The 27,609-nt window shown below is 40.1% G+C and overlaps 2 protein-coding genes across 4 annotated transcripts in view; one reads left to right on the top strand and one right to left on the bottom strand.

Annotated features, from left to right (window-relative positions):
• Nucleotides 1-24,429, top strand: NLRC4 (NLR family CARD domain containing 4). Its single transcript, XM_073897939.1, is given in 14 exon segments — nucleotides 1-205; nucleotides 208-262; nucleotides 264-286; nucleotides 1,184-1,643; nucleotides 1,645-2,324; nucleotides 2,327-2,566; nucleotides 2,569-2,665; nucleotides 2,667-3,024; nucleotides 3,027-3,145; nucleotides 4,406-4,502; nucleotides 21,782-22,016; nucleotides 22,019-22,038; nucleotides 23,788-23,929; nucleotides 24,287-24,429. Coding segments are annotated over 14 exon segments (2,874 nt in total).
• Nucleotides 22,840-27,609, bottom strand: part of SLC30A6 (solute carrier family 30 member 6) — a 40,332-nt gene continuing 35,562 nt past the window's right edge. For all 3 annotated transcript variants that reach the window (XM_025868021.2, XM_073897236.1, XM_073897237.1), the window contains one exon: nucleotides 22,840-26,409. In XM_025868021.2, the coding sequence (XP_025723806.1) occupies nucleotides 25,909-26,409 (501 nt within the window). In that variant the 3' untranslated portion in view covers nucleotides 22,840-25,908. The remainder of the gene's footprint in view (nucleotides 26,410-27,609) is intronic.

The following is a 27,609-nucleotide window of genomic DNA, read 5'->3' as shown; positions in this document are numbered from 1 at the left end:
ATGTATCTATTTCCCCCCATCTCCTCAGTGTATTTCATAAAGGAGAATAGTCAAGTCCTCATTCAAAGGATGGGAATGACTGTTGTAAAGCAAACTGTGGATGAGCTATTTGTGTGGAATGTTCTGAATCACAAAGAAGTAAACATCATTTACTATGAGAAGGTCAAGCAGGAGGCTGAGAGAGGGATCATTCCCCTGACTTTGAAGAAGGTTCCGAATCCTATAATCTCTTTCTCAAATCCCTTGAAAAGTGGAACTATCCCGTTTCAGGATTTGAATGGACAAAGCAAGTATCAATTTTCTTGTGTTTTACAAATAGAATAAACCATGAAGAAAATCCATACTCCCCATGAGAGAGCCTCTGCTCTCCTCTCTCTTTGTATCATTGGGTAGTTGGGTTTTGGTTCTGCAGAGGAAAAGCTCAGACACTCTCAGCAGAAACTCCCATTAGATTACTTGTTGCTGAAGCTAAATAAGTCACTCCAGGGTCAGGGATTAATGATTTAGTATAGTCTCACTTCAAAATCAAACTGGATAATGAAGGCACTCAAGAAGTTAATGCAGTCGTGGTTCTTAACATTCTTTAGTCCAATGAGGAATTACTATTTTTAATAATATTATCACTAGGGGCGCCTGGGTGGCTCAGTTGTTAAGCATCTGCCTTCGGCTCAGGTTATGATCCCAGGGTCCTGGGATCGAGCCCCACGTCCGGGGAGCCTGCTTCTCCCTCTCCCACTCCGCCTGCTTCTGTTCCCTCTCTTGCTGTCTCTCTCTGCCAAATAAATAAATAAAATCTTTAAAAAAATCATATTATCACTAAATAATAACTTATTTTGTTTCATGATAGATTTTAATCAAGGTTGAGGCTTGATCTGGGGAAAGTTACCCCTAACCATCCCTCTCAGCCATGTCCCTACTATTCTCACACACTTTTCTAGCCCAAACACAGGCTCCTCCCATTTCCCTTTGGCTGCAACAAAGATCCTGTGGTGGAAAGGAGGAAACAGAAGGCAAATGGGGAAGAGTAAATATTTGGAATCCTTTCTGCCAGCTCATCCTGGGGAAGGAAAGACAAGTCGCCAATGGAAGATCCTCAGCATAACTCCCTCTTAAAATCCTCCTGAACTCTACATTCTGGGGAGATGCAGAATTGGATCCTCTAACCTCACCTCTTCTCTTACAGGTCTTTTTCAGCAGATATCGAAAGAAGACCTAGATGATTTGTCTCAGGATCTAAAGGATTTATACCATATCCCATCTTTTCTGAACTTCTCTCCCCTGAGTGAAGATATTGATATTATTTTTAATTTGAAAAGCACCTTCACAGAACATGTTCTATGAAGGAAGGACCATCACCATCATCGATTGGAGCAGCTGACCCTGAATGGTCCGCTAGACACTCTTGAGAGCCCCTGCATCATCAAAGGGGAACCGGGCAAAGGGAAGTCCGCTCTGCTACAGCAAATTGCCATGCTCTGGGCCTCGGGAGAGTGTGGGGCTCTGACCAAGTTCAAATTAGTATTCTTTCTCCATCTGAGCAAGGCCCAGGGTGGGCCCTTTGCCACTGTGTGTGATCAACTCGTGCATATACCTGACCTGACCAGGAAGCAGACTTTCATGGCCGTGCTGCTGAAGCTATGGCATAGTTCTTTTTCTTCTTGATGGCTACAATGAATTCAGGGCCCAGAACTGCCCAGAGATCGAGGCCCTCACAAAGGAAAACTACTGTCTCAAGAATATGGAGGTTGTCACCACCACCGAGTGCCTGAGGCACATCAGGCTGTTTGGTGCCCTGACTGCGGAGGTGGGGGATATGACAGAGGATAGTGCCCAGACTCTCATCTGGAAAGTGCTGATGAAGGAGCATGCTGAAGGCTTGTTGCTCCAAATTCAGAAATCCAGGTGATTGAGGAATCTGATGAAGATCCCTCTCTTTGTGGTCATCACTTGTGTCATCCACATGGGGGAAAGTGAGTTCTACTCTAACACACAAACAACACGGTTCTGTACCTTCTGTGATCTGCTGATACAGAAAAACAAGCACAAACTTAGAGGGGTGGCTGCAGGTGACTTCACTCAGAGCCTGGACCACTGTGGAGACCTAGCTCTGGGGGGCGTGTTCTCCCACAGGTTTGATATCCAAATGGAAGACATGTCCTGTGTGAATGAGGATACCCTACTGACAGCTGGACTCCTCTGTAAATACACAGCTCAACGGTTCCAGCCAAAGTATAAATTCTTTCATAACTCATCCCAGCAGTACATAGCAGGATGCAAGCTCAGTAATTTACTGAAGTCTCAAGAGCCAGAGGAGGTGACTAAGGGAAGGGTCACTTGAAGAAAATGATTTTCGTTTCAGACATTACATCCAAGTATAGCAACCTGCTCCTGCACGTGGGTGGATCAGCTATGGAAGCCACCAGGACTGTTTGGAAACACCTTGCAGGAGTGTATCAACATGGGAGCCTCCTCGGGCTCTCCAACACCAAGAAGCCTCTCTGGAGGCAAGAATCTATGCAAAATGTGAAAAACACCACTGTGCAAGAAACTCTGAAAGCCATAAACATCATTCCTTTACAGAGTGTGGTGTTCATTTACTCCATGAGAGTATATCTGAGGCAGACCTGACTGAAGAATTTGAAGCTTTCTTTTGTGGTAAAAGAACATCCTGATTACCTATTTGACTTCTTTGAACACTTGCCTAATTGTGCCAGTGCTCTGGACTTCATTAAACTCGACTTCTACGGAGAAGCTACAGCCTCAGGGGACAAGACCATAGAAGACACGAACAGGCGTTGAGAAGAGTCCTCAGAAACCTACATTCCCAGCAGGGCCCTGTCTTTGTTCTTCAACTGGAAGCAGGAATTCAAGACTCTGGAGGTCATACTCCGGGACTTCAGCAAGTTGAATAAGCAAGATAACAGATATCTGGGAAAGATACTCAGCTCTGCTACAAGCCTCAGATTGTGCATGAAGAGGTGTGCTGGCGTGGCTGGAAGCTTTAGTTCCAACCTCAGCACCCATGAGAGAACATTCATTCCCTCACCATGGAAGCCAGTGCCCTCACCATAGAAGATGAGCAGCACATCACACCCATGACAAACCTGAAAAACTTGAGTATTCAAGACCTCCAGACTTCACGGCTGCCGGGTATTGTAAACGTCAGCACTTTAAGCTTATAATCAAGACTGTTTGGGTTACCATGGAAATATTAGATATCATATAGTTTTGCTTTAAATGTTCTAATAGTTTCAACCAGGTGTCAGGACTTGGAAGGGAGGCAGCAGGACTGAGAAAGAGGTCCATAAGGGGGGAAGGCTGCCATATTGGGAGGCACTAGGGAGGATTCCCAGAGCTGAAGCTATACAGTCTGACGGAATGGCACTATAGTTTGTATGGCTTTGTGTGTGTGTGTGTGGTAAGGTAAGCTTATCTTCACTGACCTCTCCCCCTTCTCAGCATCTCCATCTCTACCCAGCACCCACTGCTTCCCTGCCAAAGGACAGCCCTGCCCGCTTCAAGTCTGAGAGGAAATCCAGCCTGTAAACTAATCACCTGAGGGAGCTGGTCGCTAATTGTGTTACTGGATTCTCGTCCAGGAAACTGCAGAACATACCCAGCCTCACCCCACCCCACGTATCGTTCATTTTGAAAGATTTTGGGAACAGATTTTGTCTAACAAGAAATAATTTCAGATCTCAGACACATACATGTGGGGCCAATCTTCCTGGGTAAAGGGGGAGTTTTCCCTAAGTTCAAAATAGTATTAAAGGTGAATGTCTGTCTGCCTTACATGTGTCAACCAGCTTTACCTAGGTAGGTCAGCCCCACTGCCTGGGACAGGCGCTGCTTGTGGTGTGAAGCTATGCGCTGGCAGGAGCCTTGCTCTTTTTGACTGTGATCCAAGAATACTTTTCATTCACAATAGATTTCCCATCAGGCTCTGCCTCACTTTTCACTCTGTAGAGAAAATTTCATATCATTAAAAAAAATCTAGAATCTTTGTACAGATAATTTTTGCAACCTTCTTAATGCAGGAATCCCTTCCATAAGATTTTGCACAGTCACCACAACTTCATTAGACTACCTTCTGTGTCAGGAAGCTCGCCGTTTCCTCTTGACGGCTATTCCTTTGATCTTGCAAACTGGTCACCTATGTGCTGAGTTTGGCCTACATATTGTATAGAATTGTCTTTTCAATGTTTGCCAATATTTTGTTCTTAATTCTTAAAATTTATTTTTTGAGTAATATATTCACATGATCCAAATTATGAAACAATCTACAATGAAGTCTCCCTTTTCCCATCCCCTAGTCACGATTCTTTTCCCTAGAGTTGGCAACATTTTGCAATTGGGAGATTGCAGTGTGAAACTACAGGTTACTCATTTCTCTTGATAATTGTAGGTCTGGCAACTGCATGCCCACATCTTCACTTGGTAACAATCAGCTAGAGCTTCTTGAGATGTTCCTATGTTCTGTGGACAAGATACATAATCTCTGTGTGGGCACAGCACCCACCTGTTCTACTTCTTGTAATAACATTATCTCCCTGGCCCTTGTTGACATTTGAGTTTGTAATCAGTGCACATTCCTTCTTATAGCTAAACTCCAGTGCCCTGTCATTTATACCCAAGGCTGGTTTCTATTTCTGCCCTCCACATATCTTCAGAATCTTCCTAGTTCTTCCCTTTCTTTGCTGAATAGTGTTGCATTATATGGTTGTGCCACAGTTTATCTCATCACCTCTGAAAGACATGTAGGTTATTTCCAGCTTGGGTGATTATAAACAGAACTTCTATAAATGTTCGTATGCAAGTTTTTGTGTGAAAATAAGTTTTCCTTTTTTCTTAGAGAGAGAGAATGCACCTGCCCCCTGGGGGTGGGAGGGAGGGGCAAAGAGGGAGGGAGAGGGAAACAGAGAATCTTAGGCAGGCTTCATACTCAGCAAGGAGCCCCACGCGGGGCTCCATCTCATGACCCTGAGATCATAACCTGAGCTGAAATCAGGAGTTGAACACTTAACTGACTGAGCCACCCAGGCACCCCTGAAAATAAGTTTTAAATTCACTTAGGTAAATATCTAGGGGTGGGATTGCTAGGCCATAGGACAAGTGTTTGTTTAACTTCTTAAGAAACTTCCAAGCTATTTTCCAGTTTGTACAATTTTACATTTCCAATAGCTATATATGAGAGGTTTAGCTGCTCTACATTCTCACTAGCACTTAATATCCTTTGTGCTTTTTTTTTTATTCTACAATTGCCCTACAATAAGAAAAAAAAAAACAGACAACACCAAGTGCTGATGAGGATATGGAAAAACTGGAACTCTGGATGTAGTGTTATTTCATCATACTTAGCTGATAATAAGTTGAAAACTTTTCACGGGTTTGTTCGCCAACTATATACCTCTGTGGCAAAGTGTCTGTTTAAGTTTTCACCCATTTTTTAATTGGGTAATTTATCTTCTTAGTGTTGAGTTTTGACTGGTCTTTATATATTTTGGATACAGTTCCTTTGTCAGATAAGTGATTTGAAAATATCTTCTCCTGGGGCGCCTTGGTGGCTCAGTCAGTTAAGCGTCTGCCTTCCGCTCAGGTCATTGATCCTAGAGTCCCAGGATCGAGCCCTGTGTGGGGCTCCCTGCTCAGTAGGGAGTCTGCTTCTCCTGCTGTCCCTCACCCCTCTCATGTTCTCACTCTGTCTCACTCTCAAATCAATAAATAAAATCTTAAAAAAGAAAAAAGAAAAATATTTTCTCCTAATCTGTAGCTAGTCTTTTCATTCTCCTAATGGTATCTTTCGTAGAACAAAAATTTTAGGTTTAGTTGCAGTCTGTTTTTGCTTGTATGAATCAAAATTTTGGTGTGATTTCTAAGAATTTTTTGCTTAACCCCAGGTGATGAAGATTTCCTCCTATCTTTTCTTCTTAAAGTTTTACATTTTATTTATTTATTTTTAAAGATTTTATTTGTTTATTTGACAGAGAGAGACACAGCAAGAGAGAGAACACAAGCGGGGGGAGTGGGAGAGGGAGAAGCAGGCTTCCTGCTGAGCAGGGAGCCTGACACAGGGCTTGATCCCAGAACCTTGGGACCATGACCTGAGCCGAAAGCAGACACTTAACCACTGAGCCACCCAGGCGCCCCAGTTTTACATTTTACATTTAGATTTATGATCCATTTGAGTTAACATTTATATAAAATATGATGTTTAGATCAAGGTTCATTTTTCTTGCATACGAATATCCAGTTGTTCTATTTATTGAAATGACTATTCTTGGGGCACCTGGGTGGCTCAGTCGTTAAGCATCTGCCTTTGGCTCAGGTCATGATCCCAGGGTCCTGGGATTGAGCCCCGAATTCATGCTCCCTGCTCGGCAGGAAGCCTGCTTCTCCCTCTCCCACTCCCCCTGCTTGTGTTCCCTCTCTCGCTGTCAAATAAATAAAATCTTCTAAAAAATATGACTATTCTTTCATGTTTGAATTGCCTTTGTACTTTTGTCCAAAATCATTTGGCTGTAATTATGTGGGTGTATTACTGGACTCTAGTCTCTTATTGATTATCTGCCCACACCCTTATCTATCCTTTGGTAATGTCATATTGTCTTAGTAACTGTAGTTTTATAGTAAGTCATAAAATTGAGTAGTGTTGTTTCTCCAACTTTATTCTTTTTCAAAAAATTTTTTTATATTCTAGTTCCTTTGTCTTTCACATTGTTTATATTATCAAAAACTCTACCTGGGATCTTGGTTGGAGTTACATTAAATCTATAGACCAATTTAGGGAGAATTGACATCTTTATTTTGTTGAATCTTTCAATCCATGAGCATGGTTTGTTTTAATTTAGATTTCCTTTTATCATCATTTTGTAGTTTTCATCATGTTGATCCTGTATATGTTTTATCAGATTTATATCTAACTTTGTCATTCTTTTGGAGCTATTGTAAATAGAATTTTAAAAAATTGGTTGCCAATCACTTATTGCTATTATATAGAAATGCAATTGATTTTTGTCTGTTGATCTTATACTCTACACCTTTGCTATACTCACTTCATGCCATCTCCAAAAAGAACAGGTTTATTTCTTCCTTTCCAATTTGTATTTATTTTATTTTCTTGCCTTAGTGCGCTGATTATGACTTGCAGTAGAGTGTTGCATAGGAGGGGTGAGAGTGAACATCCTCCCTTGTTCCTGATATTAGGAACAAAGCATTTAGACTTCCACCACTAAGTATGATGTCAACCATAGTTTTTTTTTTGTAGATGACTTTTATCAGGTTGAGGGAGTTCCCTTCTATTCCTAGGTTGCTGAGAATTCTTATTATGGATGAATGTCAGATGATGTCAGTGTTTTTTCTGCCTCAATATATCTGATCATGCAGTTTTTCTTAGTCTGTTAATATAGTGAATTATATGGATTGGTTGTCAAATATTGAAGCAGCTCTGCATTCCCTGTAGGAAGTCCACTTGGTGGTAGTATAACATTCTTTTTATATATGGCTGGAATCCTTAGTAATATTTTGTTGAGGATTTTTGCTTCTATGTTCGTGAGTGGTATATTGGTCTGAAGTTTTGTTTTATTCTCTTGGTCTGGGTTTTGTAGCATTTAATGATAACATCATGAAAAAGCTGGGAAATGTTCTCTTCACTTCTATTTTCTGGAGGTGATTTTGTAGAACTGGCGTTATTTCTTCTTTGAATGTTTGGTAGGATTTGCAAGTTAAATTATCTGTGCCTGAAGATTTCTTTTTTGGAAAATTTTAAGTCATAAATTCAATTTCCTTTAAGCACTGTGTTAGCTGCAGATTTTGATATATTTTATTTTTATTTCTATATTTTTCAAAATACTGTCTAGTTTTCCTGAATTCATGCTTATTTAGAAGTCTATTGTTAAATTTCCAAGTGTTCGGAGATTTCCTTGTTATCTTTGTTATTATTTTCTAGTCCAATTCCACTATATTTAGAGAACATGCTTTTAGCTAAAGAAGACAGCCATCTCTGACCAAAAAAACAAAAACAAAACATTCTCGTGTCCCCATGCTGCCCCTGTGAATTCAGCCTGCATTCCTCCTAAGATTTTTGAAATTAAAGGGAGAATGCTCATTCAGAAGACTTCATCCTGTGAAAAGAAGTTATGGCAAAGGTATACATTGACACCCATTAAAATACTACACATTTATTATAGTTTTTCTCATGCTGCTGAGAGAATGACCTTCACATAGGTGACCTTTGTATGGTCCAGGAGATGGGAGAGGGAGTTGAAAGAAGAACAACTCTTTTTGGCTTTTTATAACTTGTCTATGACCCACTTGTCTGACATTGGGAAGGGATTGAATTACATAGTAAAGTCTCTGTCAGCTGAACCCTGTGACCTTGAAGAAATCCAATTAGTCTCCTGCTGCCTGTCAGCAAACGCCATGAAAACCCTAGATAAGTGTTGCCTGCATTAACTGAATGAGAACAGTGTAAGAGAACATATTATACTTTCATGCTAATGCATGCTAAGTCTCTCAAATGGAAATTTAATTTTTAGGGAAACCAGAAAAGATAATAAAGACTTCCAGGTAGTATCTAGCCTGTTTTTAATGATCTTCTCCATGACTGAAATGAAAATTTATTATAAAATGGAGGATTAGGAGAAAATTTCAGAATGGGTGAAGATATTATAATTTTAAGAGACAGTGAAGAGAAAGAAAACAAGAAATAGATGCTTGAAACTTGGCACATGTTCTGTTATATAATAACTGCCTAATATATATTTGGATGACTGGATAAATAAATGATGGAGAAGCAGAGAAAGAAGAATTTCTCAGGCCATCCAGTTCTTACCCATTGCCCTGTTAAGATGGAATTAGTGTGTATTAATGTAAGAGCTGAGTCTTTTGAATTCCCAGAGGGTGTTTATACCAAGTACTGAGAAACCTCTGCATATATCTAGATAAACTGGGTATGTTCAATTCATGTTTTTCAAATTTAGATTTTGAGGAAAAGATGATGGTCTTGCCCTCTAAAAAACAGGATCTTAAACATCTGGAATTCTGTAAAGATTACTAAGGAAATCATTTGTATGCTAATATAACCCAAAAGCTAGAGAAACCCATGATTAGAAGAAGCTGTCTAACCTCCACTAGGAACACAAGGATAAGTACACTCCTTCTTTACCTGACCCTAGGGAGAGACAGATTTAGAACACAGGGAGCAACCTCTTTGACCTCAGCCGCCCAACTTCTTCTAGACACATCTCCAAAGGCAAGGGAAACAAAGGCAAAAATTAACTATTGGGACTTCATCAAGATAAAAAGCTTTTGCACAGCAAAGGAAATAGTCGACAAAACCAAAAGACAACCGACAGGATGGGAGAAAATATTTGCAAATGACATATCAGATAAAGGGCTTGTATCCAAAATCTATAAAGAACTTATAAAACTCAATACCCAAAGAATGATCCAATCAAGAAATGGGCAGAAGACATGAACAGACATTTTTCCAAAGAAGACATCCAAATGGCCAACAGACACATGAAAATGTGCTCAACATCGCTCGGCATCAGGGAAATCCAAATCAAAACTTCAATGAGATACCACCTCAAACCAGTCAGAATGGCTAAAATTAACAAGTCAGGAAACGACAGATGTTGGTGAGGATGCAGAGAAAGGGGAGCCCTCCTACACTGTTGGTGGGAATGCAAGTTGGTGCAGCCACTATGGAAAACAGTATGGAGGTTCCTCAAAAAGTTGAAAATAGAGCTACCCTACGACCCAGCAATTGCACCACTGGGTATTTACCCCAAAGATACAAATGTAGGGATCCGAAGGGGTACGTGCACCCTGATGTTTGTAGAGCAATGTCCACAATAGCCAAATTGTGGAAAGAGCCAAGATGTCCATCGACAGATGAGTGGATAAAGAAGATGTGGTATATATACACAATGGAATATTATGCAGCCATCAAAAGGAATGAGATCTTGCCATTTGCAACAATGTGGATGGAACAGGAGGGTGTTATGCTGAGCGAAATAACTCATCAGAGAAAGACATGTATCATATGACCTCACTGATATGAGGAATTCTTAATCTCAGGAAACAAACTGAGGGTTGCTGGAGTGGGGGGGGGTGGGAGGGATGGGGTGGCTAGGTGATAGACAGTGGGGAGTGTATGTGCTATGGTGAGCGCTGTGAATTGTGCAAGACAGTTGAATCACAGATCTGTACCTCTGAAACAAATAATGCAATATATGTTAAGAAAAAAAAAGGAGATAGCAGGAGGGGAAGAATGAAGGGGGGAAATCAGAGGGAGAGACAAAACATGAGAGACAATGGACTCTGAAAAACAAACTGAGGGTTCTAGAGGGGAGGGGGGTGGGGGGATGGGTTAGCCTGGTGATGGGTATTAAAGAGGGCACATGCTGCATGGAGCACTGGGTGTTATGCACAAACAATGAATCATGGAACACTACATCAAAAACTGATGATGTAATGTATGGTGATTAATATAACAATAAAAAATTAAAAAAAAAAGAAATGGGCAGAAGACATGAACAGACATTTTTCCAAAGAAGACATCCAAATGGCCAACAGACACATGAAAAAAGTACTCAACATCATTCAGCATCAGGGAAATACAAATCAAAACTACAATGAGATACCACCTCACACCAGTCAGAATGGCTAAAATTCACAAGTCAGGACACAACAGTTGTTGGTGAGGATGTGGAGAAAGCGAAACCCTCCTACACTGTTGGTGGGAATGCAAGCTCGTGCAGCCACCCTGGAAAACAGTATAGAGATTCCTCAAAAAGTTGAAAATAGGAGCTACCGTAAGACCCAGCAATTGTACTACTGGGTATTTACCCCAAAGATACCAATGTAGTGATCCAAAGGTACACCTGCACCCCAATGTTTATAGCAGCAATGTCCACAATAGCCAAATTGGGAAGAGCCTAGATGTCCATCGACAGATGAATGGATAAAAAGATGTGGTACACACACACACACACACACACACACACACACACACACGCACACAGGAATATTATGCAGCCATCAAAAAGATGAAATCTTGCCATTTGCGATGACGTGGATGGAACTGGAGGGTATTATGCTAAGTGAAGTAAGTCAATCAGAGAAAGACAATTACCATATGATCTCACTGATATGGGTGCCTGGGTGGCTCAGTCAGTTAAGTGTCTGCCTTTGGCTCAGGTCATGATCTCAGCTTCCTGGGATTGAGCCCCACATCAGGCTCCCTGCTCTGCAGGAAGCCTGCTTCTCCCTCTCTTTCTCCCCCTGCTTGTGTTCCCTCTCTCGCTGTGTCTCTCTCTGTCAAATAAATAAATAAAATCTTTAAAAAAAAGAGAGAGATCCGATCATAGGAAACAAACTGAAGGTTGCTGGATGGGAGGGGGTGGAGGGATGGGGTAACTGGGTGATGGACATTGGGGAGGGTATGTGTTGTAATGAGCACTGGGTATTATATAAGACTGATGAATCACAGACCTCTACCCCTGAAACCAGTAATACATTATATGTTAATTAATTGATTTTTTGGAAAGATTTTTATTTATTTAGGGGCTCCTGGGTGGCTCAGATGGTTAAGCGTCTGTCTTCGGCGCAGGTCATGATCCCAGGGTCCTGGGATCGAACCCCATGTCTGGCTCTTGGCTCGGCTGGGAGCCTGCTTCTCCTTCTCCGTCTGCCTCTGCCCTGCTCATGCTCTCTGGCTCTATCTCTCTGCCTAATTCATTTGAGGCAGAGAGATAGAGCCAGAGAGCACAAGTGGAGGGAATGGCAGAGGGAGAGGGAGAAGCAGGCTCCTGACTGAGCAGGGAGCCTGATGTGATGTGGGACTCGATCCCAGGACCCCGGGATCATGACCTGAGCCGAAGGCAGACACTTAACCATCTGAGCCACCTAGGCGCCCCTGCAACGTCTTTTAGAACCTAGCCTTGGAGGGTCATTTCTGCTTCCTCCTATTGGTTACCCAGGTCAGCCCTATCCACTGTGGGGTGGTGGGGGATACAATACACGGGAGTATATACTAGGAGGTGAGGCTCATTGGCGCCATCTTGAAGGGTGACTAACATTATCTAAGGCAAAGGATTGGTGAAAACAGCTTTGATTTCATTTCCCTCACAGATTGTCTAGAATATATATATTTTTAAAGATTTTTATTTATTTATTTGACAGAGAGAGACACAGCGAGAGAGGGAACACAAGCAGGGGCAGTGGGAGAGGGAGAAGCAGGCTTCCTGCGGAGCAGGGAGCCCGATGTGGGGCTCGGTCCCAGGACCCTGGGATCATGACCTGAGCTGAAGGCGGACGCTTAAGGACTGAGCCAGCCGGGGGCCCCTGTCTAGAATATATTTGTAGTATACATATCATGAGACTTACAATTTTAACTAATTTTAACTGTACAGTTCTGTGGTATTAAGTACATTCACGTTCTTGAACAACCATCACCATCCACCTCCAGAACTTTTTCATTTTCCTTGACTGAAACTCTACCCATTAAAAACTAGCTCCCCACCTACTTCTCTTCTCTTTTTAAAACGTTTTCTCTTAGACATGTATATGTCTCTAAGTGCTTAGGCTGCTGAAGGGTTTTTGCCTTCCCTAATAGTGCTTCAAGTTCTGTATCTTTTCTTTCTTTAATTCCTAACACTACCTCCATCTCCTTTACCCACTCCCTTAACCCATCAAATCATATAATTCTGGGTGTCATTCTTACAGGTCCCTCCTCTATTCTGGGTGATATTGGAAGCAGGTGGCTTCTGTGGCAGGCTAATTAGTTAGCTAATAAATAATCCCTGTCAGGTAACTTCATACCTTAAACGAGTTGGAAAGGGTGTGTCTTTTCAAGGAGGCCACTGGAGAGTGTGTAGAATTAGAATCAGATGTTGGGGAGACATTTTTTTTAGGTAGAGGCCTTTTAGCATCTTTCAAATCTTTTTTTTTTTTAAAGATTTTATTTATTTATTTGTGAGAGAGAGAATGAGAGACAGAGAGCATGAGAGGGAAGAGGGTCAGAGGGAGAAGCAGACCCCCTGCTGAGCAGGGAGCCCGATGTGGGACTCGATCCCAGGACTCCAGGATCATGACCTGAGCCGAAGGCAGTTGCTTAACCAACTGAGCCACCCAGGCGCCCAGCATCTTTCAAATCTTTAAGTAGGTAGCTGATTTGCCCACTTCTCAGGCTGGCCAATGAGAGATGAGGAGATGGGATATTTAATGAAGTAAGAACTGAGCTAGGCAGTAATTTGCCATTTGACTTGAGTTGCCTAGTGCCTTTTTTTAAAAGATTTTATTTATTTATTAGAGAGAGATCATAAGCAGGGGAGAAGGGTAGAGGGAGAAGCAGGCTCCCCGCTGAGCAGGGAGCCTGACTCAGGGCTCAATCCCAGGACCCCAGGATCATGACCCAAGCCAAAGGCAGACACTTAACCGACTGAACCACCCAGGCGCCCCTTGAGTTGCCTAGTGCCTTATAGCCTCTACATGCAAATGAGAAAAATAAGCGTAACAGAAGGCAGCTGACTCTTGGAAATTTAGCTGTAACAATGTACCTTCCAATGCAAGTAAAAAAGATATTACAAAATGAACAACTCAATAGGAGTAACTACTTTATTCTCAAAGTGTTTTTAAGAAGAATTTATGGAATAATCATTACATCCCTAATAAAAGATGACATTATCCCTGTTTTATAAAGCAGCAGTTATATAAGGTTGTCGTACTAAAGCAGTGAAAGGGTTGGAGATGGAAGAGGAGGAGTTGATGATGTGGAGAGAGAGTGTAGATGTTGGCACTGCTCCCTCCAGCTGTTCCTCCACCTGGAAGAGGTATAAAAAGCAGTCTACTTGTGCTTGAGTGATGAGTGAGAGCTGATGAGTGAGAGCCAAACATTCTCTGCCTTATTCTCTGTCAGGTGATGAGACTGCTGTCTAGAGTCTCCATCTTTATAAGTGGTCCAGTGCACTGGTTTTGGAGTCAGACCTGCCCACGCTTTCCACTTGATAGATGGATGACCAGAGCAACTTAAAGTCTCTGAGCCTCAGTCTGCTCATCTGTCAAATGAGAGTCACTATAATACCAACCACATGAGCAGTTACTGTGCTAATCAGTAATTAAACTAATGCATATAAAGTAAGAAGTTCAACATTGACCTAATGTATGTGCTCAATGAATGGTACTGTTATTTTCCTCTGCGGGTTTCCAAGGGAACCAGATATAATAGGTTTATCTTCCTTTTGAAAAAAAGCTTCCTCAGCTTGCAAAATAAGTAAAATTTATAAAAATAAAACCAGCTCACTTCATGTATAAGACCCTTCACAACGGAGCCTCAACTTACCTTCCTTTCCACCTTCATCTTCTGCCATGCCTCCCTCCCTACATGAGGTTCTACCTCATGGACTTCTCGCTGTTTCCCAAAAATGCCTTTGTACGTGCGCTTCCTCTAGAATGTCCTTTACCTTCTCTTACAGTCCCTTTAAGACTTAACTTAAATATCTCCTCCAGGTCACATATTCTCTATATGCTCTCTCCTCTGTACCCCCATATGTTAACTTAGATGTCTGCTTTAAGCTTCTCGTCTAGAGTGTTTTAAACTTTTTTTGACTATGACCCTCAGTTAAAAATACATCTCATGATTTAACATTAACACATACATACACATTAAAAAATTTCACAGAAAGTAATTATCTTATGCTATGTGTGACACAATCTGTTATTTTCTATTCTTTCTGTCCTATTTCACTTAAAACAGATGCTGATTGCAACCCATTAAATTTGTTTCATGTTCCTCTAAAGGAAGGGATACCCTGCAGCTTAGAAAAAACACTACCTTAATCCACATTAGAATGTGGATGTCAGCCTAGATCCAGGGCTTGTTTTCATGGTCACTTCTGGGTCTGACCCTCTGCTCCCATGTTCTGGATTTGGGTCTCCTTGCCTTCTGCAGTGGTTCCTTTCCCTCTCTTCCAAGTGATTTGGATGGGGAGAACAGTCACTTGTCAATTTTTACAAGAAGGCCCCGTATAATTGTGGATATAGCAAGTATACCGAGTGCCTGTGGGAATAGTGAAGGATAATTGTGATAGTTGTGAGCAGCAGATTCGTAAAAGGTAGTACTGGCACTTCCATGCTCTCAAAGAGAAGCTGAGCTGTTTCTGCCAGTTTAGGCTGCAGCTGCCCGTCAGTAACCTTGCCTTCTCCATCTGCATCTCTTACAGTCCTCTATGACACTCTCACGGTCCCCAGTACCACGAGCCAATGCAGGGCAATGACATTTAATGATGGACATGTATGATAGACACCACAGGGAAGTGAAGAAAGGGTAATGAGAGACAGATTCTCTGATTAAAGAAAGACTACCTGATGAAATGCAGGGAGAAAATGAGATGCGGAGGTGAGGTGTGAAATTAGATACAGTAGTTGGGATGTACTTTCCAGGCAAAAGTCTAAACCTGGGTTGTCCTTAAATTTCCACTTTTTCTGTGCCCATACTCAGGATACTGGGGGACATCACACAATTTGGCAGGTAGGTATGCTACAAATTCATAGTGACAAATTTCAACAAAAATATTTAGAAATGAATGGTAAGAAAATGCTGTGTACCAAAACTTGTGGCATGCAGCAAAAGCAGGGCTTGAATACAATTCTCATAGCCTGAAGTATTTATATTAGAGAAGCCTGAAGATTAATAAGTTTCTAATTTAAGAAGCCAGAAAAACATCAGAGTAAACCCCAGGATAGTAAACATAAGAAGATAAATCAATGACACAGAAAATAAAAATACACTAAAAAAGAGTAATAAAGCTTGAAGCTGGTTCTTTAAAAAGAGTAACAAGATAAATAAAAGTCAAGGAAGACTGGGATACTTGGCTGGCTCAGTCTGTAGAGCATGTGATTCTTGACCTTGGGGTAGTGAGCTGAAGTCACATGTAGAGCTTTCTTAAAAAAAAAAAAAAAGAAAGAAAAAAAAGTCAAGCAAGACTGCTCAAGAAAAGATAAGAGTGACATAAATAATTTCATTAGTCAAAATGGAGACAGGCACATGAATGTTTGTAGTAGCTTTATTCATTATCACCCAAACTTGGAAGCAATAGAGGTGTCCTTCAATAGGTGAATGGATAAACAAACTGTGGTACAGCCATAAATAGTATATTATTCAGTGGTAAAAAGAAATGAGCTATGAAGCCATGAAAAGCCATAGAAGAACCTTAAATACATATTGCTAAATGAAAGAAGCAAGTCTGAAAAGGTTATATAATGTATGAATCCAATTATATGACATTTTGGAAAAGGTAAAACTGTTGAGACAGTAAAAAGTTCAGTGACTGTACCCAAAGAAAACAAAAACACTAATTTGGACGATATATGCATCTCTATGTCTATTCCAGCATTATTTACAATAGCCAAGATATGGAAGCAACCTAAGTGTCTACTGATAGATGAATGAATAAAGATGTGGTATATATACACAGTAGAATATTACTCACCTATAAAAAAAGAATGACATCTTGCCACTTGCAATATGCTAACTGAAATAAGTCTGAGAAAGACAAATACTGTATGATCTAAAACCTGAAAAATAAAACAAATGAACAAACAACAACAAAAATAGAAACCGGTCATAAATGTAGAGAACTGGTGGTTATTACGAGAGGGGAGGAGGGTGGGACGGTGGGTGAAACGGGTGAGGGAGATTTAGAGGAACAAACTTCCAGTTATAAAATAAATAAGTCATGGGGATGAAAAGTACAGCATAGGGAATAGAGTCAGTTATAGGTGACAAACAGTAACTACTCTCATCACGATGAGCACTGCATAATGTATATAGTTGTCAAGTCACTATGTTGTACACCTCAAACCAATGTAATATGTCAGCTATACTTCAATTTAGAAAAAAGTTCAGGAGCTCAGGAAGGGGGGAGGAAGTGTTGACAGGTACAGCATAGGGTATTTTTTTAGGAAAGTTCAAATATTCTGCATGATACTGTAACTGTACAGACATGGCACTATTCATTTGTTGAACCCCACAGAACTTTATAGTGCAAAGAGTGAACTTTAGTGCATGTAAAGTAAACAATCATTTAGGGGGCACCAGCCTGGCTCAGTCGGAAGAGCATGCAACTCTTGATCTCAGGGTCATGAGTTTGAGGCCCACATTGGGTGTAGCGATTACAAAAAAAATTTCATTCCCACCCCTCATCCTCCAAAGAATAGAGAGGGTCTAGAAACTGAGTTAACAATTGATCATGCCTATGTGAGGAAGCCTCCACAAAACCCCAACAGCACAGGGTTAAGGGAGATTCCAGGTTGGCAGACAAATCCATGCCAGGGGGGTGGCACACTCCAAACTCCATGGGGACAGAAGCTCCTGTGCTTGGGATCCTCCCAGACCTTGCCCTAGGTAACTCTTCATCTGGCTGTTCATCTGTATTCTTCAAATGTGTTTCCTGGAGTTCTGTAGCTGCTCTAGCAAATTAATCAAACCTGAGGAGGGACACATGGGAACCTCCAATTTGTAGCTTAATCAGACAGAAGTTGTGGATAACCCGGGGACCTACCACTTGTGATTGGCACCTGAAGTGGGATGGAAGCAGTCTTGCGGACCTGAGCCCTTAGCCTGTGGGATCAGACAAGATTTCCAGGTAGGCAGTGTTAGAATTGAGTTAACTTGTAGGACACACACCTGGTGTTGCACAGAATTGCGCGGTGTGGGCAATAGCCTCCACACACTTGATGACCAGAAGTGTCTGCAGTGTTCTGTATGCACAGTAAAGGAGACACACGGGAGAGGAATGGGAGCTAGAATGAATGGAGTTTTTCTTACACGTGTACATACACATATTCTTTGCTCTGTCAGCTGAGAGGGCCTAGAAGCAATGACACCTTGGAAGAAATACGCACTCATGACACCCAGATCTTGGATTCTAATACCATTCTCTAATAAAGGGAACCAGGGCTCTTTGATAAAATGGCTAATTCTAGGACTAGGGCAGGAAATGTATAAGCCTAGAGCATCGTATAGTGCCAGAAAAGTAAGGAAGAGCTCAAAACAAAGAAATAAATAAAAGACACCCACAGTAATAGGAGGAAGTCAAAGTGACACAGAAACCAACTAAAAGAGCTCACAGTAAAGCTGAGCAACTGGAACAATAAAATAAAGTAGCATTGGATTATATCCCAAAGCATAAAACAAATATCCATGAATCCATACTGATATAAATAAATTATTGAATAAATGAATAAATGGTGGGGGAGATAAATCTCCCATGCAAAGCTGCATGGATTATGTAGATAACTTTGCCCACAAAAAAGTAGAGCCTAACTCCGACAACCTAAGTGTAGACTGCACATAGTGACTTCCTCAGTGGTAGTACAGAAAGGGGAGAAGAATAGCTTCACAGAGGATAAATGGAACACCACCTTAGCCAGGTGATCAAGGTCAACATTAGCAGCAATAGATCGTGTTGATAGTATGTACCCTGGACATATAAGGAAAATGATACTTCACACTTCTGTGATCTTCCTCTTGCTACTGCAAAACCCTAATCTAATCATGAGAAAAACATCAGACAAGTCCTACAAAATACCTGACCAGTACTCCTCAACACTGTCAAGGGAATCAAAAACAAGGAGAATCTGAGAAATTGTCACAAGACAAGAGGTTCTTTGAGGAATGTAAGGAGACATGATGATTAAATGTAATGTGATATCTTGGATGGGATCCTGGAACAGAAAAGGGATACTGGTAAAAACTAAAGAAATCGCAATATACTACAGACTTAATAAGGTATTAATACTGGTTTATTAATTGCAATGAATATGCCATGCTAATGTAAGATGTTAATAATAGGAGAAGCTAAGTATGGAGTGTATGGCAACTCTTTGTACTATGTTTGCAATTTTTCCTATAAATCTAAAACTGTTCTAAAAAAATAAAGTTTGTTTAAAACATCAAAGGCAAGGGTGCCTGGGTCGTGCAATTGGGTTAATCATCTGACTTTTGGTTTTGGCTCAGGTCATGATCTTAAAGTTAGGGATCTTAGGGATGGAGCTGCATCAGGCTCTGAGCTCAGCATGGAGTCTGCTTGAGACTCTCTCCTCCCTGCCCTCTCCCACCTGCTCTCTTTCTCTGAAGTAAACAAATAAATCTTTTTACAAAAATCAAAGGCAAAAAAGGAGTCATATTATAGATTAATCAGAAATTTAAAAGATATGGAAATCCTTCAACTGTGATACCAACAAATTTGAAACAGACAAAGAAGACAGGTTTTTAGAAAAATATCATTTCCCAAACTGATTCAAGAATTAGGAGAAAACTGGGGCACCTGGATGGCTCAGTCGTTAGGCATCTGCCTTCGGCTCAGGTCATGATCTCAGGGTCCTGGGATGGAGCCCTGCTTTGAGCTCCCTGCTCAATGGGGAGTCTGCTTCTCTCCCTTTCTCTCTGTCCCTCCCCCTGTTCATGATCTCTCTAAAAAAATTTTTTTTAAATAAATGTATCAAAGATATAAACATTAAGAGCTGAAACTATAAAAATTTTTGAAGAAAATCTAGGAGTAAATCTTCATGACTTCAGGTTAGGCAAAATCTTAGATATGACAAGCAAACACAAATAAGAAATAAGTTGGACTTCATCAAGATTACAAACTGTTGTGCTTTAAAGGGCATCATCAAGAAAGTGAAAAAAGAACCCAGAGAATGGCAGAACAACTTTACATGATGGCAAGTCATGTATCTCATAAAAGACTACTGTCTAGAATAAAGAACTCTTACAACTCACTGATATAAATAATTCAATTTTTTAAACAGGCAAAGGATCTGAATGTGTATTTCTCCAAAGAATCTATATAAACCATAAGACTCTTAATCATAGGAAACGGAGGGTTGCTGGAGGGGAGAGAGGTGGTGGGATTGATGGGCATTAAGGAGGGCATGTGATGTAATGAGCACTGGGTGTTATATAAGACTGATGAATCACTGAACTCTACCTCTGAAACTTATAATATATTATATGTTAATTAATTGAATTTAAACTAAAAAATAAAAATAAAATCACCTGCAAATATATATATATTTATATACTTATATAAATATATATAAACTGTCAATAAGCCAGAAAGGATGCTCAAAATCATTAGCTATCAGGGAAATGCAAATCAAAGCCATGATGAAACCCCTCTTCCCAACCACTAGGAATGTTTATAATAAAAAGGACAGATAATAATAAGTGTTAGCAAGGGCTTGGACAAATTAGAACCCTCATATCCTGGTGGTTGGAGTATAAAATAATGCAGTGCTTAAAAAAACATTGCAGCTTTAAATTCTTTGTTAAATTCCTTTGAGGTGGTAAAACCTGCTGCTAATAGAGAAAGAGAAAAGCTGCTGTTTAGGGAAGGAGTCTTTTTTTTTTTTTTAAATTTTTTATTTGTTTATTTGGGAGAAAGAGATAGCGAGAGAGAGAGCACAAGCAGGGAGGAGAGGGAGAAGCAGGCTCCCCACTGAGCAGGGAGCCCGATGCGGGACTTGATCCCAGGACCCTGAGATCATGACCCAAGCCGAAGGCAGACGCCCAACCGACTGAGCCACCCAGGCATCCCAGGAAGGAGTCTTACATAGAGACAGGAGAAGTGGCTGAGTGCATGCAATGCTAGGAAGCACATGGAAAAGAGGCAGAGGCTGAAAGGATGTGAATATGAGGTCTGAGAGAGCAGGGAGAAAGCTGCTTACAAGGAATAAAGATGGGCTCCTTATGGGAAGGAGGAAGAGAGGAGAAAGTGAGGCCCTAGGTATGAGTTAGGCTGGGCACAGGCTTAAGCTGGTATAACAAGAGACCCCCCTCCCCATACCATACAGAAAACAGAACTTTATTACCCTCTTCTGTAACAGTCCACAAATGAGTAGTCCAAGCAGGTGGGTGTTGTTCTGTGTAAGCTTTCACACCCAGAAACCTACTTTTTGGACCCCTCCATTCCTTAGGCTATTGTCTTGGACTTCATGGCTAGGATATCCACCTTCCCTTTGCAGGAGTGCCCTATTCTGTAAGGAATGGAGAAGTTCCATTAGGGAGCATTAAAAAAAGACAACCCCCCAAACCCAAGTCTTAGATACTGAAAGAGTCTCACTTACTCAAGTTTACAGTTAGGAACATTCCATACCTAAGAAACAATAGTGTTTGCTTCTCAAGAAGAGGAAATGACCGGGGCGCCTGGGTGGCTCAGTCATTGGGTGTCTGCCTTCGGCCCAGGTCATGATCCCAGGGTCCTGGGATTGAGCCCCGCATTGGGCTCCCTGCTCAGCGGGGAGTCTGCTTCTCCCTCTCCCACTCCCCCTGCTTGTGTTCCCTCTCTCGCTGTGTCTCTCTCTGTCAAACAAATAAATAAAATCTTAAAAAAAAAAAAAGAAGAGGAAATGACCTAAGCTTGATGAAATCTGACTCTAGTTTTGAAAAACTGTGACAAATATTTAATAGCATCTCTTACACCTCAATTTTAAAGCAATCTTCCATTTCCTGGAAGAATCAGGAAAAGTGAAAAAATACATTATTCATTTGTATTGGGTTTGCTATACTGCTACTAATTACTATCTGTCAGATTGCCTTACCCTTTAGGAAAAATATAACTTGTAAAAATAAGGGAGCAGATTCACAATCATTGCCCTACCTATAGAGAATTCTAATTTCTTTCTGAGGCAAAGCACTGGTCCAAACATAGCCATTTCTCTTAAAAAAAACTGTTTCACTTCCAACTAATATACTTACTTCTATTTTTTCACCCAGGTGTATTTTTTTTAAAAGAACCCTCTAAAAAACTTTCAGCAGTTGGATTTGGTGGGAAATTGTATGAGCAGTGACTGTTGGCTTGCCTTCATGAATGTATTTCAGAATCTTAAGCAATTAGGTTTTTTTTACTTCAGTGCTACGAGATTTTTGCCTGATGCAGCATTTGTCAGGAAAATTAGCCACGTGTTATTAAAGTTAACTTTTGCGCAAGAAGCTAGGCTTGTTGGGTGGCAGTTGATGATGATGATATTAGTGTTATTAAAGATGATTTTAAGGGCGCCTGGGTGGCTCAGTTGGTTGAGCGACTGCCTTCGGCTCAGGTCATGATCCTGGAGTCCCGGGATCGAGTCCCACATCGGGCTCCCTGCTCGGCGGGGAGTCTGCTTCTCACTCTGACCCTCTTCCCTCTTGTGCTCTCTATTTCTCATTCTCTCTCAAATAAATAAAATCTTTAAAAAAAAAATAAAGATGATTTTAAACTAGTAACTTAAATAAAGGCCACCCTGAGCCCATGAATGCTCTGGGGACCCCATTACTTTCAGCGTGGCTACTTAATAATCTTTGCTCATCCAGTGCAAGAGTCTGAAAGTATGTGGCAATCCATTATATAACCTAAAAATGATCCTTTCTCAACAGTGTCTGCCTAACTTGCCCTTTCCAAACTTTCTCTTCCTTTCCTGATATCTGGATGATGTGTGACACCATGACCTCTAGCTGGTCTCTTCCATGGAAATTTACTTCCTTAGTTTCATCATTCAGAAAAAAAATGAGACCAAAGAAGAGGAGGAAGTGAGAGGGAGTTTCATCTGGTAACATGTGCAGTAGTTCTGTGTCTTGTCCTAAGGATGACTACCTGGTACCTGAAGGGATCCTTTGTTTATCCTTCTGTTCCCTTTGGTCTCAAGAACAGTTCACAAAAATTGATACACTGTGTGCACATTTACTTAGTACAGTGCCTGGCATGTACTGGATGCTCAACAAGTATGTGCTGAATTAAATGAAATGACCAATAAATAGCTATTGAATAAGGAAACAAGCCAAAATTATTTAAGATCAGAGAGAAAACTCCATGTATGTTCTTTATTCAAACAGTGTGGTTCAAACAATTTGGAATGTAAAAAGCATTTCCTTATATAAGAAGCAGATAGACTCCCAAAAGATCAGCATACTTTTGTCAAGCAAAAAATTGGCAGTTTACGAGCAGCTAAATCAGAGGCTTGAAATTCAGGACCTCTCCATTTGCTGATACATGTATGTAATTCTAACTGTATCTTCAGAGATTAAGGAAAAAAGAAAAATGTAGCCCATTCTTTTGTACCCTACGAATCTAAGGGTACCCTGTCCTAAACTTTTCTCCAGCACCCCCCAAAATAATCCTTCCCCACAAAGAAAGAAGTCTAAGAAAAATCTGTTTGATCTTAACAGATTTAAGTCAAGGCAAGTCTGAAATAAACAAGAACCTAAATGGTGTTAGCCTGCAGTTCACCTTCTATTCTCATGGCACCTCAAATTAATGGCTTGGGTGTTGGTATAGGTAACACTTGGCCTGTATGCTGAGGTAGTCACTGGAAGGACATTCTGGGCACAATACTGTTTAGCAAGTGGGTATAATCTGTAGATTTTGTCATAAAATTTTAGAGCTGATAGTTTACAGATCAACTAATTCATTCCCCACCCTAACTTTAGAGATGATAAAGCTTAGAGAAGTTAAATGACTTGCCCATGGTAACCAAACTACTTACATAGTGGCAGCATCAGGCTCATAATCCAAATCTCTCGACTTCTAGCCCAGCGTTTTTTCTGTTACAGTATGTTACAGTATGGTATTTTCTCAGACAGGGTTAATTACACTCCATGGAACTTGCTCTTAACCACAAGCCATAGGCCAAGAAGTCAATTCAAACTTCTTTCTTTGTTTAGCTTGACGTGACACTGGCAAGATTTACTAGTAAGAATACTGCCTCTAGGCCTATGTTGGCCAAGTTTCTTGTTTTTATATCCAGATGCTGGCCAGAGCTCGGCAAATAAGACATCGTTATATGATAATGCATGGACCAATGTCACCTGCAGCAGTTGGCATCGGTGAATTTCAGCAAGTAGAGCCAATTCCTTTAGAACCCACAGGAAATTTCTTAAATAGTGTAGGTGGGTATCAAAGCACCTTTGTTGGGACAACTACACAAGTGTTGCCTCTGAAGAGGTGTTGACGAAATAGGTATTTAACATCATGCAGAATTGTGTTCAGTACCTGCACACTTTAAAAATCTCATGAGAATGGAAAAGACATGCAAAGGGTGGCAGCGCAGACCTCTTAAACATCACTCAGTACATGGCAGTTCTTCAGATTTCATGGGCAGTCGACCCACTTGGATGGGGTCAACAGAGGAAAAATCACCCTGTAATAGTAGACCAATAATAGGTATACTAATAGTTGGAGGACGTAAGACAAAGGACAAGGAATTGGTTGCCTTAGTACATTTTATGAAGTTTCATTTTCCCCAGCAGTCAAGGTAGTGTGCGCTCTATTTCTTCAGCAGGTCAAATGCCTGAACAGGGTTGCAGATGTTAAAGACAATGACCAACTCCTCACCATGCAAAAGCTGGGACATGGTCACTTATTACAGGCCGACGATAGTTCTGCTTGACAGAGATGGCTTCTTGGATGTTTGTGATTCCATTGTGACATCTGATTTGGAAGTGTTGCTCATATTTTAAAAAGGATGAGTTGACTGAAGAAACTTGCAAATTCTTCAAAAACAAAAATCTTTTCTACATAGCTGGCTGATGGTTGGAAAACTCCTAAATCTCCAGGAGTACTAGATTCCAGAAAGGTTGAATCCACTTTCAAAATACCTTTTTAAAATTCTAATTATAAAAGTCTTGATAAAAACAAAAAACAAAAAAAACACCTCAGGTAATTTTTGTCATTTGCTGCTTGTGATACTTTTTATATGTAATACTGGCTATGTTGGCAAGTCCTTAACATTTGCATTTGGAAAATAATCAAAAAATAAAATAATCCATGATTCTCACACTTCATCACAGTTAACAATTTATGATTTCGACAAAGCAAAACAAAATAAGTTAGAAATTGCCTGTTACACATCTAACAATACTGTATTTTATAATCTAGGGTCTATCATGTTTTGGTAAAATTATATAATATAAACTCAAATTGTTTACACAACTTTGAAAAGATATCAAATCCCATATTGCACATGGAATTCCATATATTTTATATTTTGTAATATATTTGATATATTTTGTTAATAAAATGAGAGATTAAAAAGTCAACTAATGAAAAGGTGACGAAAAAGATAAGTTCCATCATTATGTCAGTATTTGGGTTCTTGGTGTTTTTTGTTTGTTTTATTATGTCAGTATTTGATTAAATGTAAGAAAGAAAACTGGAATTCCTTCATTTCATGTTACCAAAGGATTTGGTATTCCTTTAAGTAAAATAAAACACTTTGAGGATCACAGACTCTTTATAAATGTACTGAAATTTTTTAATGAGAAAAACTATAAAAAATGAATAATTAAAAATTTCAAATTATGCTAGACAGAATATGTTCTAAAATGTCTGACAAAAAATTCTGCTTTCCTTTTGCAAGACATAAATCAAGAGGACCTCAAAGAAAAATGTAGCAATTAAGTTTGGAAAAGCTATAAAAGAGACTTTTACTTTTGAAATGGACATTTTTTTCCTTTCCTAAAATGTATACCATTATTCAAGAAGCATATGTTTATACATTTCACTGAAGAAAATACTATACTTTTAATAATGTGACAGATCTGCTCCATCGAGTGGTTCTCTTATTGTAAAGATGATGTCTATCACACTGCAGTCAACTATAAAATCAAAAATAGCAAAATTCAAATTTAGAGAAACACGCTTTCTATAGGAAGCCTATTTAAACCTTATGACATTTAGAAGGTTCTCAACAGCCCCAAATACATTTTACAAAAATATAGCTTCATCAGTTTCATGTAATGTGAACAAACCCACTATTCTCTAACATTTAGAGTAAATGATTGAACAGTCAATGCACAGTTGGATTACTAAATAAATTGGAAGTCAGTAAGTCAGTATTCCTCATAAAAATAAATTAATTTACAGTACATCATGGTCTTGGTTGTCCAATTCTATTGTTAGTTCCATATCTACTTGGCATATTTGTAAAACCAGTCCTGAATCCTTGGGTTGCTCCAATTCCTGGAACTCCAAGTCCTTGATTAAGCATGCTACTATAAGGTGTGTGTCCATGATTAAGACCCAAACCATAAGGTCTTGTTTGGGTGTTTAGCAGAATAACTGGGTTCACATTTTTCCCAGGGGTGTTAAATGAAAATTCTGGAGGTGGACTACTAGGTTTAGCTGGAGTCGATGTGACAGGGTTTGAATCATCAGTACCCTTTAAAGGAGGCATTGGAATTATGTGATGATCTGAAAAGTTTAGGACATTGGCTGCAACAGGCCCAGACAGTAAGGCAGGTCTAATCCAATCATCCTTGAAAATCTGAACAGTCAAGGTAGACACTAGAGTGTACAGCCTGTTGGTCACATGAGCAAGAACCATTTGTTCGTTTGCATCTCGTCGAATTCTTACATGAACTGATCCAGCCTAAAATGGGCAAAATCATAGGAAAGAGATCCTTAAAATTATACCACTGAAAATTCCATTAGAAATAAACATTTATGATTTGGCTGTAACTGTACTTGGTATTTTTCTTTATTTTTAATTTTTTAAAAAAGATTTTATTTATTTATTTGAGAGAGAGAGCGAGCAAGCGAGCACGAGTGGGGTGAGGGGCAGAGGGAGAAGCAGACTCCCTGCCAAGGAGGGAGCCCGATGCAGGGATCGATCCAGGGACGTGGGATCGTGACCCGAGCTAAAGGCAGACACCTAACTGACTGAGCCACCCAGGCACCCCTTGATATTTTCTTTGAAACAAGAGAAAGTATAATGTCTCGATATTTCTTAAAGATTATTCAGTAGTGATTATCAATGTGAAGAGCTAATGAAGTTCTTTATGACTCTTTAAATAAAATGTAACTTTTAAAAATATATAAAAAAGAGAAATACATAAAGGAGGAAGACAGGCATGTTATAACCTAAGGCAGAATAAAAAGTATATAGAAAATGCAGTGGAAGGATAGAAAAGGTAGCTACTAATTCAAATTGAGGAAGACTTCAAAAGAAGATGGCATTTGATCTAGGGTTGATGGTTAAATGTAATTTCAAAAGGTGGAGACAGGCATTCTAAGCTGAGGGAAGAGCAATTAAAATGCATGGCATATATGGATAAGAATAAACAATATTACTAGAATAAAAAAGTACAAATATGTCAGGGGGCAGAAAAAGAATGAAAGAGAAAAACAAGAAAGAAGGAAAGAGGAAAGAAAGAATATAGAAGGAAAGAAAGATAAGCAGGCAGTAAGGTTAAACGAAAGGTTAGCAGAGGACTCTAAAAATCATCATGAGTTTGAATAGCAAGAATCAAGCAGAAGTAAAATAATCGAAGTTCAGAAAAATTATAGGTATGAATGACTGGTAATTAGGTAGGAAATGATTGCAAGTCTGGGTTAGAAATGAAGATGGCTGAGACAGGACAAATATAGTGGGATCAGAGAGGGACAGATGGATTGATAATATCCCATGGGTTAGACGTGCGGGGACTTGATACCCAACTGGGTGTAGTGGATGAGGGAAATGGACCAACTAATCCAAGATGATCTCAAGGTTTCTAGCCTGGGTTACTATGAGGATAGAGAACCCCAGGCATTACAATGATGGCTAGAAGTCTCTTTAGTGAAAAGACAT

Source organism: Callorhinus ursinus, unplaced genomic scaffold (assembly GCF_003265705.2).
Source record: "Callorhinus ursinus isolate GAN/ISIS: 27379988/994484 unplaced genomic scaffold, GSC_fseal_2.0 scaffold10, whole genome shotgun sequence".
Taxonomy (NCBI): Eukaryota; Metazoa; Chordata; class Mammalia; order Carnivora; family Otariidae; genus Callorhinus; species Callorhinus ursinus.
The sequence above is the reverse complement of the archived record's forward strand: the minus strand, read 5'-3'. Positions and strand labels throughout refer to the sequence as shown.